Source organism: Myotis nattereri (genome assembly GCF_964212035.1).
Source record: "Myotis nattereri genome assembly, chromosome: 1".
Classification (NCBI taxonomy): Eukaryota; Metazoa; Chordata; class Mammalia; order Chiroptera; family Vespertilionidae; genus Myotis; species Myotis nattereri.
Window position 1 is genome coordinate 161,782,901 of NC_138075.1, and position 12,981 is coordinate 161,795,881.

The 12,981-nt window shown below is 38.2% G+C and overlaps 1 protein-coding gene across 3 annotated transcripts in view; it reads left to right on the forward strand.

Moving 5' to 3' along the window:
• PPP3CA (protein phosphatase 3 catalytic subunit alpha) overlaps nt 1–12,981 on the forward strand; it is a 314,581-nt gene that overhangs the window by 147,617 nt on the left and 153,983 nt on the right. For all 3 annotated transcript variants that reach the window (XM_081085595.1, XM_081085593.1, XM_081085594.1), the window contains exon 2: nt 8,014–8,214. In XM_081085595.1, coding sequence (XP_080941721.1) covers nt 8,106–8,214 — 109 coding nt within the window. In that variant the 5' untranslated portion in view covers nt 8,014–8,105. The remainder of the gene's footprint in view (nt 1–8,013; nt 8,215–12,981) is intronic.

Consider the following 12,981-nt stretch of genomic DNA (forward strand, 5'->3'; position numbering starts at 1 on the left):
ACCACTATAGGGTAAACCCTTATAAAACAACACATTTTCAGTTATATATTTAAAAATTTTAAAGTATTTAGTTTAACTTAAATTAAAACATTTAATGTTTAGCTAAAATTCTTAGTCTAATCTATATCATATCTACCATATATCATATACCATATATAATATATATCATATCATATATAAATCATATATTATATATCAAAACCAGTGCATATAATTTTGCTTTTGTCATGTACATGTATAAAATAACTTAATTGGCATGGGCTCTATGTTAATCGCTGGACTCGTGCATATAACTTTTATATTTTAACAAGAAAAAATCAGCTTTTATATGAGGTTCTTAGTAATGCTGAAATATTTTGAAACACTTAAAACTTTTCTCAGTCTTTCATGTTGAATCATTATTACATAATTTATTATGTAACCCATTTGCAATTTTTCTAGTGATTAAATGAACTAACCAAAGAATCAAAATTTAAAAGGAGGTTTTTGATAGAACTACCCAAGACTACTGTGGAGAGGGTGTGGACTGTCACCCTTTCCCGTGTCCTTGAATTTTCAGACTCATTGCATAGTGGCCAGAGAATGAGAAAAGCTGTATATGCAAAAATAAGGAGCAGCTATAGAACAACAAGCATATTTAAATTATTTTGAAATATAGATAATAAAAAATTCTCTAGTTGTACTATTAAGGTACTCTTTTTCACTAATTATTTATTAATCCCTTGTAGTTAGAACAGTAATTTTTAAATTAGTTTCTTATCTTTATTAAAGAATTACTTGTAGCACATTTCAGATTTAGGTTAAAAAAGTACTCTGTATAATATACATTCTCTAAGCCAAAGCAAAAAAGATCACCTATTTTAATGCTTTGAGTACCATAGTGCCTTTTTATTAACACCTTTGAGAAGTTACATAAAATACCATTGTGCTATATTTGCATGTAAATTTCAGGACAACCAAATGAAGCATTATTTGTTAGGAAAATGACCAGTACATATACTGTGTCTAATAATGAACACATTTTAAGGCTCAGGATTTGCAAGGTACTATTCAGAGGGGGCTGGTAAGGAGGTCTCTGCAAAGGATGGACAAGGTCATCATAGCAGTAGGAAAAAACAAAAAACAAACCCGTAGCAGTTAATTAAAAATTGGAGTATTACTTATACACCTGATGTGAAGAATTTTTTCAACTTAAGCGGGATCCGATGTTTTTGTTTGCAAGATCAATATTTAGCCACACTTGAGATGGGTGAGGATATTTTAATTTGACAGGCATTAATATAAATAATGTAAGTCAGAGACTTTCAAATAAACAAGTGACGAGTGTCTACAGGAATAGCATACTTAGGATCCTAATAATTTTTACAGTTTTTCTTGGAGGCTAGCTGAGGTTAAGTTTTAAACTCCATCCTTCACAACATGATTTGTATATATTTGCATATAAACATTATGTGAATGGATGAACATGTATCTCCATGCTGATAGAATTTTTTTTCAAACTCCCCAAAATATAAGTCAAACCTACTTGCTTAATATTTGAATCCAAATAAAATTTAGTGAAAAGTCACTAGTGTTTCCTTTTGCAGATCCCTTCGCTCTTCATTCAGAAATAGCATCAGATTTCAGGTATTTAAATGACTGATGATGGAGCTACTTATGTGTATTTTAGCTCGAATATTATATCTTATAGTTAGCATGTTTCATTTTTTATTATTTACCTTAAAGGCAGAACCTCATCTTTTGGAGCCATCTGAAAAATTAGATATTTATTCTATGTTTTAGACAAAAGAAATATGCAACTGCACCTAAGAGTTTCTAGGAACCTAGGCATAACCTTACCCTTTGTATTCCATAACCGTCTATAGATGCAAGCGGCGACCTCCGCCACATGCCACCCACCTTGATAGCCACAAACCTCGCATATCAACTCTGGTCGCCCAGTTTTAAAATCAGACTTGTTAGTGACATCTCTGGGTTTGTAAAGAAAATTTAAGGTAACTTAAATTCGTAAATATTCCGGCGCATATGGAAGAAATGGGGATGGTTTCCGCTTAGGACGCATGGCAGTTAACTGGTTAAGGTAGATAAAGACATTTTTTTTTTTTCTTAGTGCTTACATTATCTCTTATTTTCTTTAAATTTTGTTCTTTGGTTTTGCAGTTTAACACATTTCCAGCCATTTCAAGCACACACTAATAATTATACCACATCGTAAGCTCTTCAGTCTGGTCTGCTTATGTTTGTCCTCTGCCATTCACTTCTCACAGGGCTCACTGCCTAGCAGTGAATAAGTGCTTAATAGGTGCTTGATTATTGATTGATTAAAACAACATGGTTTGATTAGAATCATAGTTTGAGACATACACAAGTGACCAGGAGGGAATAGCAGGAGTGTCAATATGGACATCAGGCCAGAATTTGTTTTAAGTTGCCTCTGACATGTGATATCCTTAAGCTGTTCTCTTAACATGTGCTGACCTAAGATCTTAGACAGCCCTTGTGCAGACAGTAGCCACATGATATATGGGACAAGAGCGGTTCCTGCACACGTTCAGATTACAGGGAGGGATGAAATAGACATGTCTGGACTTGCAAAGACATTACATCTGCTGTGGTTGATTGACATGGACCATGTTTCGGGGGGTTGGGAGGTTATACCACCTGGTGTTTTTTTCTATTTTTTATTGAATTTATTGGGGTGACATTGGTTAATAAAATTTTATGTAGGTTTCAGGTATACAATTCTGTGATACATCTGGAACTACCTGGTGTTTTATATGCCTTTACTTAAGGTATAGGTCAGCGAATCTCAATCTGGACTTTACATTATGATACCTGGATTTCTTTGAAAACATGCCACTGCCCTGGCCCCACCCCAGCCAAGTCAAATCAGGATCTCCAGGAGATGGGCCTGGGCATCGTTCGTTTTTAAAGGCAGTTCCACTCTGCCGCCAGTTTTGAGATTGTTGGAAGTTTTACAGGAACCAACCAAAGCTGGAAAAGAAGAAAGATTATAGAATACAATTTCCATTCATTCTGTTCTCATTTACTTGTTGAGAAGGATGCACTGGCCAACAGTAATCTAATACAAGCCATTTATGCAAATTTAAAAGTTCCAGTGGCTCTATTAAAAAAGTAAAGAGGAATATCTGGAGTTAGTTGTAGTAATACATTTTCTTTAGCCCAGTATCTACCAAATCTTATTATCTCAGTGTGTAATCAATATAAAATATTTAATGAGATATTTTACATTTTTTCCTGGTCTGTGGTGTTGTAAATTTTGTGCCTATTGTAGACTTGAAGTGCATCTCAGTGTGGACAAGCCATTTTCTACATGTTGAACAGCCATACCTGTCTAGTCAATTCCGTATTGGCCAGAGCAGATCTAGAAGGGAAAGTGCTGGAATACAAACCAGGAGACGGAAAGATGAGTGATGGTGTTGCCACTGATGCAGCTTTTGACCCTGAACAGTTCACTTATCCTCTCTCTGGGCTTCAATTTCCTCTTTAATATGAGAGAGGCCAAGGGTCAGTCTAAATTGGGAGTTTTCTAATTTTGTCACAAAAAGCCCCAAGATTTTGTGAGCCATCTTAAAGGAGAAGGGAGGCAAGCAAGCTGCTTTTGGTTCTTTTTCCCTTTGGGTATACTTGAGTTTTCAGATTTCATTTTATTTGAGAGAAAAAAAAAAACATCATTTGAAAGCAAAACAAAGATTTGAAAAAAATCACTCAGCTAAATGTTCTCTGAAGTTATGTGATTCTCTCTTGTCAGCATTTATGACAGCCTTTCTGGGGAGAGGTCAGGCAGCAGCTTTCCTGCTTTTCCTCTCAGTGAAGGCATCACCGTTGACAATGGCTCTTGAATATTTCCTATCAAATAATAGGAATCCCTTCAGTAGTGGCTAACGTGGCTCAGAATGGCTGCGGAGGACACTGTGGTTGTCTAGAACTGACCCAGCCCAGGTTGTAGGAGGAGACCCCTGACTCTCCTCCTACAGGTATGGTCCCCACAGTCAGCCATATTCCAGGGCTAGGAATACTCAGGCCATGGCTATGTGGCTTTCTGACCTGAAATGTGCTGTTCTCCTGGTGAATGAATAATTGCCAATAACTTCAGTCATTGTTATATCGATGCCAATATTGGATGCACATGATTTTGGTTCCCAGACCTGTAACCTGTTTCTATATCAGGTAGATGAATTCTGGTGGCAACAATAAATAGAAAAGAAGTGGTATCTTATCCAGTTCATTGGGAATTAGACTCTGCCAGATTTCCATAGTCATTGACATGGAAACTCAGTCCTAGTCAAGTATATTGTTTGCCTTTTAAAGGCTTCTGTGATGGTTTGTGTTAGGAGTCAGTCAAGGACTTATAGGTCCCAAATTTTAGTTACTTTGCTGTTGTATTTGAGGGGAGCGGGGAACACCTGAGTGGGAATCGTGAAGTGGAGAAAGCTGAGAGGGTTTCTGTTTTTAGAATGCTGCTAAGAAGTCTATTATAACACCATATTCTGTACTTAATAGGTAATTATCAGAAAATCGTTTTTGGAAAGCTTCAGCCCAAATATCAACAAGTATTTCTGAATTTTTACTAGGACACACAAACTTAATTCTTCGAGTCCTGGCCTGCTAATGTAGCAATGGAAGCAGGTGCTAATACTCAGAGCAAAGGAGGGAAGGGGAATCCGATTTTATTGTATCAAGCATAGCCACTTTTACAAGTTAATGAAAGAAGTGTTTACTAAGCACATTGGTTTCTTCAGTCTAAGGAGCTTCTGCTCAATATTTGGCACCGGTCAGCATGTAGGAGTCCAGGTGAACAGGGAAAGCAAATAAATGTGACCTTTGTAAGACTGGTATTTTCTTTATGAAACCAAAGGGTGCACAAACACACAAATATTAGCCCACTCTTATTTCTGTGCCAGAAAACTTCTCTCCACTGACAGCATCTCTGCATTTGATCTTTGGCATCCTTGCTGCCCATCTTGGTTCCCTGCAGGCCGTGCATCTGGTTCACTGGTAAAGCGCCCATCTCATCAGTGCCCCTACCATCCATTTGGGAACAGAGCTTCTGACTGGTCTTTTCTCTCCCTTCGTGCTCCTGTTTACTTGGAACCAGCTCCAGTATCTCAGAGCAGGCGGTTTTGCCTTAGCCAGTTACCTCAGGATAAGCAACTATGGGAGGTAAGAGATCTGCTGTGCAGAGTGCAGCATCTGTTATTGCAGCGATCTTAGCCTTGGAGAGAGTCTAGGGACTTGGAGAAAGTCTACTTCATGAAGGTGATGCCTCCCTGGGGTGCTCTCCTTTGGCCTCTCACTTCTTAAATGCTTGGGCTATTTCAGGTTTAATCCTTTGGTCTCCTTAGTTCAGCAAGGCCAGCGAGTGCCTGGCAAACATCCACTGCTTTTATATGCCTGTCAGTAAATCAGCCTCCTTCCCTCTGGTTCTCCTACAATTCTTCCTGACAGTTTTGCAGAGTCACCTAAACCTCCACAGTGTCCAACTCATATCTTGGTAAGTCACTAAAAAAATAAAAAATAAATCAGCTCTTGTCTTTACCCTGTGTGTCCTTCTGAAGTTTTCCCCTTTCCACCCCTATCCTATATCTGGGAAATTTTGAGGACTTGCCAGTATTTTCTAATTTCAAACCATACATGAAGACTTAAAAAACTGTGGCCATTGCAATGGTTTTATGTTTGCTTAAAAAAGATATGTAGGTATGTATTAGGCAAGAAAAAGGAGGTAGACAAAGAAACGGGATGAACAAAATCTCCAGATGCCTCAAGGTGAATGACCAGATTTCCTCTTTTTTCTTCTCTTCGTCTGATGCTTAATTTTTTTAAATTTCACAGTATGCTTTGGAATTATACGTTTTGTCTTTTATTTTATATCATGTTCTGTATTACAAAGCTATTCTACTATCAGTCATTAAAATTATTTTTGAAAATAAAGTAGTCTTTATAAGAAGCACCACTCAGTATTTGTTAGAATTTCAGTTCTAAAATGTGACTTGCTCATTTTTTTTTTTCCAGCACTGTTTTAAGTACTTTCTAGGAAACACTGCAGAGTAGTTAACACAGTAATACTGGCATCAGACCGTCAGAGATTATACTCAGTGGGTCTATGTATACATCTGTAGGTGCTTATCTTGGACAAGGTCGTTCCTATTTTTGCGCATCAAGTTTCTCTCCTACGGTAATGTTATGGGGACTCAATAAGTTTACATATAAACACATGTACATAGGTCTTACTCATCTTACAGCTTTACTGTTCTGACTTTATTACCCCAACATTGTCTGGCATAAAATAAACACTCTATAAATATTGGCTACTATTACTATTTGCTTTAGTTACTATAACAATCGTCAGGTAGATATAATCCCCACTTTACAGGAGAGGTAACAGAAGCCATAGGAAGATGTTTAACTTTCCCAGGGTCATACAGCTGGTGAGGGAGCAGAGCCAGGACTTGCACCCAGGTCTGTCTGACCACAAAAGCCACACGCTGTTCCATGGAGTGTGCCACTGCCACTTTGTTTTGGGCAGCAGGTTAAGTAGATATGCTTGGATTGTTAGGAAAATCAAACTTGCTTCCATTAGTACAGGTTCATTTCCTGATTTTTCTTCTCACTTAAGTGGTTCTAATTTCTCTTGCGTAACTAATCTGTGCTATTAGAGTGCACAGAATTTCTTGGCCTAGATCTACCATCATTCTTGCTTCTTTGAGGGCCAGGTTTATTCCTTAATATCAGGTGTACTTTTGCAGAGAGGAACCGTCATAAGGGGATGTTCTTATGCATATGGCATAATGCATATGGCAGATGAAAATTAGATGAAGCTGTGTTTAGGCACCTTTCAGGTATTTCTAATAGATTTGAGTAGTCCAAAAATGAACCCTTATGTGAAATAGAGAATGAATTTCCCTTCCTGAAGGAGTGTATTGACCATTTACAGAAATATAATATTCATGATACCACCTCTGCCCATGGACCTGGGAGTCCTGTCATGGTTCATTGTAGTTGTTTACTGAACATCCTCCAGCTGAATGAGTGGAGAAATGGATGTATTCACCGATGTGAAGAATGACAGTAGCTGTGGGAGAGCTTCTTACTGTTAAGAAGGCCTGGGGGTGTGGAAGATGGAATGGCTGGGTGTAGGTCTGCACGGTGAGAGGGTTGTCATTGTACCATATTCCTAAATACCTGTGTCTCCTTCCTGACATCATACTGTCCTCTTACTGTTCATGATGTTCCTTCAGTACATACACACACAAATGCTGGTGCTGTTCATTTTTGCCTTTTTGCTCTCAGATTCCTGTTCTCCCCTTAAACAGTGAGTCTATACCAGGGGTGGGAAAACTTTTGACTTGAGGGCCACAATGGGTTCTTAAACTGGACCGGAGGGCCAGAACAAAAGCATGGATGGAGTGTTTGTGTGAACTAATATAAATTCAAAGTAAACATCATTACATAAAAGGGTATGGTCTTTTTTTTTTTTTTTTTTTAGTTTTATTAATTTCAAACGGGCCAGATCCGGCCCGCGGGCCGTAGTTTGCCCACGGCTGGTCTGTACATTTACTCAGCGATGTGACTCCTGGTGAAGGGGCGATCTAGTCTCCAGAGCTTTTCCCATTTCTCCAGTCTCAGTGGAGGAGCCTGCTTTCTAGTGGAGAAATGTCTTTGCTCAAGTTGGTTATGGTTGGATCTATAGGAAAGATTTTCTTTTGCTGAATTGATTTTTGCCTAATAGAAGCACATATCCTGTTTTCTTATTAAGTCAATCAGCATCTTTAAGATGCAAGAAATAACTGCCAACTTCCTTTCAAGCAATTATATTACATCTGGAATCAAAGGAAGTCTTTAATTCTTGAGGGCCCTTGATCATTTTAATGTGGGAACTTTAAAAATACTCTAATAGGTGGTTAGTGATTAGGATAGATATCTGGTGGTTATTCCTGAATCTTTTGTTGTTGAGTTTTGGCTAATGTAGGATTCTGACTTTTTCTCTTTCAGCTGTCCCATTTCCTCCAAGTCACCGGCTTACAGCAAAGGAAGTGTTTGATAACGATGGGAAACCTCGTGTGGATATCTTAAAGGCACATCTCATGAAGGAGGGCCGGCTGGAAGAGAGTGTTGCATTGAGAATAATAACAGAGGGGGCTTCCATTCTTCGACAGGAAAAAAATTTGCTGGATATCGATGCACCAGTCACAGGTAAGACCTAAGGATGGAGACTGGCCACTTGCATCCATACTTTGTTGTTTTTAACATCAAGTCTTCAAATAGCATAGTTATCTAAGAACTAAAGATATGATACATATATAAAAATATTTTAATGTATTAAATATCTATAATTTTGTGATGCTTTAAAAAATGGTGTGCAACTTAGAGGTGATGAAGATATTCTAAAGTAATACTTTAATTAAGAAATGATATTATTTGTCAGTAAAGCTAACTGACACACAACACACAAGATATTCATCTAGAATGATTAGACATATCATATTGAGGCTTCCACAGTGGTTGAGTAACAGACTGAGTTAAAGCAGTGGCTCTCTAAGTGTCATCCCGAGACTCACATAATCATCATCATCATCATCATCATCATCATCATCATCACCACCACCACCTGGAAACTTGTTAAAATGTAAACTCTCAGGCCCCACCTCAGAACCACTGAGTCAGATTCTCCTGGGTGAGGTCCAGCCATGTGTTCTATCAAGTCCTCTGGGCGACTCTGATGCACATTAGAGTTAGAGAACCCCTGAGGTTGAGACAGAAGGCCAAATGCCTCTCCTCTCTATAGCATTGTGTGCCTAGAAAATAGGTGTTTAATTTGTGAGTGTTTTTGTTCTGTTACCTCTAAAGGGCAGAAACATATTTTGCCTGAATGTAACTTCTCTTAGACCACAATAATTAAATCTTGTCATAAAATTTTTGTATGGATATAGAGGATCAAATATTAGAGCTTTTGATCTACCCTTTGTTGAGTTAGTAAACTTGCAAGTTTTCATTTTTAGAGAAGCTATGAAACAGTTCTTTTTCTTAATTGTCATCATCCTGGGAAAGGGACACTTATTTAGAGACAAAAATTGACCTTTCAAAATAAAGGGGACAGTTAAACATATTTCATTTACACTGCTGACCGCTTCTTTCTTCCAGATCATCATCACTTGTATTATTGGCCTCCAGTTGTACAATTGAATGTGACAGTTAAGAGAAAGATAAACTCTATTGAATATCAGACTAGACTTTCTTTTGTCAAAACGTCCCTAATGATTTCTATTCCAAAGAAATGGACAATGTTTACTTTTGTTGTTGTTGGCAAATGCTATTTTTCTTGTTTATAATTCAGGAAAATAATAAATGTGTTTGGAGCTAGGCAGCAGGAGAAATCAGCTCCGGTTGTGTTAACTTCGTGTTGGACCAGCCGCTATCATTATGAACCCCTTTCCATGTGTTAAAATGGAGTTATGCACTGTTATCTCCAACTCATTGACACTGTTAAAATATGAAGACAAAACAAATGTGAACATGCTATACTTTTTTAGGTACTAACATACAAATTTTTTTAGTAACTAAATATTAGTTTGGAATCTGCCAGCAAAAAAAATTACTTTAAAAACTGACTATACATTCCCCTTATAAATTAAGGGTAATATATAAGCTTTACATGACAACTTTATCACTAAGCTTATTTGTTTTGGGTAAGAGTGAATGGCTTGATATTTTATTATGAGGTTTTTTTTCCTCCACTTCACATGATAATGCGTGATTTTTAATAAAGAATTCATGTTAAATTCACTAATGAGTCCATTGGGTGTTAATGGAGGTGATCATTATAGCTAAAAAGACACATGTAAAATAGATATTTAGGGAAGTGTATTTTCTGGGATGCCGTCGGCTCTTCTGTTGGATGAGGCTTTGTCATGAAGGAACATATAGGGAGGATTCTGGAACAGTCAGAGTCATGATGCTCTATCCCAGAGCCTTTCTGAAGTCCTAGACTAATTGCCCTCCTATTCAGTAAAGATCACACCTGGTTCTTTCTAGTGAGATCCCAGGGGAGAGCTTGGCAAATTTTGAGAGACTTTGAAAATCAGGACTCAATTATGTGTTACTTTCCCTGGAGGGAGGAAAAAAACACAGTTTCTTTAGATAGTGACAAAAGTAGCTGTGGAGACATCACAGAATCTGTAGCACTAATCAAATGGAACCCAGGCAGGAAACACCTTTCTCCAAAGGAGTGCTTGGTTTTCACAATGAAGGCAGGATCCCCGGGAGCCTCCTGTGGAGTCTATGGAAGGGGTCTCTTTCCCTCTTTTCTGGGAGTACAAGGATGTGGAATAAAAGTGGCAGAGGGAGTGGAGAAAAAGAGAATATATTTTAACATTTGGATAAAAAAGGGGGAAAATCTTTTGCATAGAATTCAACAGGAAATTAAATTCATAGCTTCATATACCAACCATGAATTTCTGAGTAAAAGCTGAAACATGGAGGATTGTGCAGTAGAAGCAGGGTGCATTGGTCAGAGAAAATTACAATCTCTCTGTGTTTCAGGATACTTTTTAATTTATTGATACAATTTTATGATGTAGGAATGTGTTCTGAGGTTTTATTTTATCTTTACAGCTGAACCAGCAGTATATATTTCTTTTTAAACTTAGAATATTTGTTGTTTGGATAAGTGAATCAGTAATGTTATATTTAATTATTGACGCTAGGCTATGCAATAAAAGGCATAGTTGACATTTAAAAATCTTCAGGGTAGAGTATTTTTGATGTAGTTCAGAATTCTACACTTAGGAAGATGGAGAACTTAAGAAACAATTTAGAAAAGGAAGATAATGAAATAGAATGAAGGAGAGATGAGGAGAGAAGAGGGGAAATAATATAGTTACCAATGAGAACCTTCAAAAAAAGATTAAGAGGAAAGAAGCAAGAACTTTCAAAGTAGGAAGGAAATGCCTTAAGTCTGACCATAAGGAACTTTGCAAGTGGTATTAAAATTGTCTCTCACCCGCATATGTCAGATTCCTAAAACTGGTAGAAACTGGCCAGTAACTTCTGGTGTGGAATTCAACTTTAAGGGTAGTAGATACATAAACTCTCAAATGAAACAAATAGCAAATATTTTATAATTATACACCCCTCCCACCTCTCCGTCTACTCCTTCCCTCCTACATTTTTTATTAATAAAAGTGTTTTACTCTCAAATGTTTAGAGAGAAGTTATGAGTATGTTTTTCCTCCATTTTAAGAAAAAAAAAAACCCCACAAAAACCAAACTAGAATGAGTGCTCTTCTTATTTGAAATCTGGGCATTATTTCATTCCTTTAGCATTTCTTTAATGTTTAAATGTACAAAGCTGCCTCATCTTCCTTCCTCACCCTTCCCATCAAGTGAAAGGTTTGTGTTCATTTAGGAATTTTTGTCTTAAAATTCAGTATGCTTCAGTTTGGAGAAAACAGAAGGACCAGAAGCTGCCTGTCTCAACCTGGCTCCTTACAAGTGTTGCTTTGGAGAAGGAGAGGAAGCTCTGTGTACCTCCCCCTCCTGGAGCAGGGGATTAGATTAGCAGTAACCTCCCCTTTAGGAATAGAGATGGGATCAGCTATGGGTCCCCATTCAAAACAAGGGAGGATAAGGCACGTTGTGCTCTCTTCTCCAAACTAAGTTGCCTGATTAGAATGTCTGAAGTTTGTGTTTCTGTGTTGGAGGCATGTTGTGAGGAATGCCTTTTCCCTGTTTGACTCTTTTCTAAAAACTGAATTGAACATCTTTGTTTCCTTGCAAATACACAAATGGAACATTAAAAGATGTGGTGGAATATCAATAGGGCAACTTGCTATGGACTGAGTATTTTGTCCCCCGATACTCCTGTGTTGAAGCCACAGGCTTCAAGGTGATGTTATTTGGTGATGGGGCCTTTGGGAAGCAGTTAGGGCTAGACAAGGTCATGAGGGTGGAACCCCATGATGTGATTAGCGCCCCTAGAAGAAAGGGAAGAGATGAGAGCCTCTCTGTCTTCTCCAAGTGAGGACACAACAGGAAGATGACCATTTGCAAACCAGGAACAGGGCCCTCCCCTAACACTGAGTGGGCCAGCATCTTGATCTTGGACTGTCTGGCCTCATAGCTCTGGAGATGTTTGTAGTTTAAGCTACCCAGTCTGCGGTTTTGGGTTAACAGCAGCCCAAACTAAGACACCACTCATTCTGGGAATTCAATTTAACAACCTTTTATTGAACATTTATCTGGTGCAGGTGCTGTGGGTAATACATAGTTGGACAAGACCTGGTTTCTGCTCTCCAAGGGCTTAGAATGTAATAAGAAAACTCAAACAGCTATTTGCCCAAGGATATGTACGTCAAACTATTGATTAAATTAAAGGATGTGGCCTGAATTTATTCAAGCTAATTAAGAGGTAGCCAGCTGTATATAGTTAATTTAAAGCCGAAGGGACTGCCTACCTTCCAAATGGTTCAGGTGTCTATGGCAGTCAGTGCCCATTGATTATTACAGTTCATCTTGGAGTTAAACTGTCATACAGCTGGGATTGTGCCTGGCCTGAATCTGGATTGAGCACTCATTTGGAAGGGTAGGGACTGGGAGTGATAAAACACAGGAGACATAGGCATTGACTGGAACGGTCGTCTAGTTGGGGGTCAGATACATAAAGGGAGAATTACTGTATAGTTGGTTAAGAACTATGATGGAGGCAGCTACAAACTAGCGTGGGAACTCAGAAAAGGAAGGCAGGGAAGCCAACACAGGCCTGGCACTACATGCTATTTGAATGGGATGGTGTGTGACCAGTAAAGTTTTACTGTGAAAAAACTAGGGAAGGATATTCTGGGCAGAGACAACAGCATATTAAAGGCACTGGTATTTTTTGTAAAGTGGAAAGGGGTGCTCTTGGAGGTTTACTGTGGCTTCTCAGGATCTCAGAGGGGTGTGTGGGGTGGGCTAGGAGTGGGA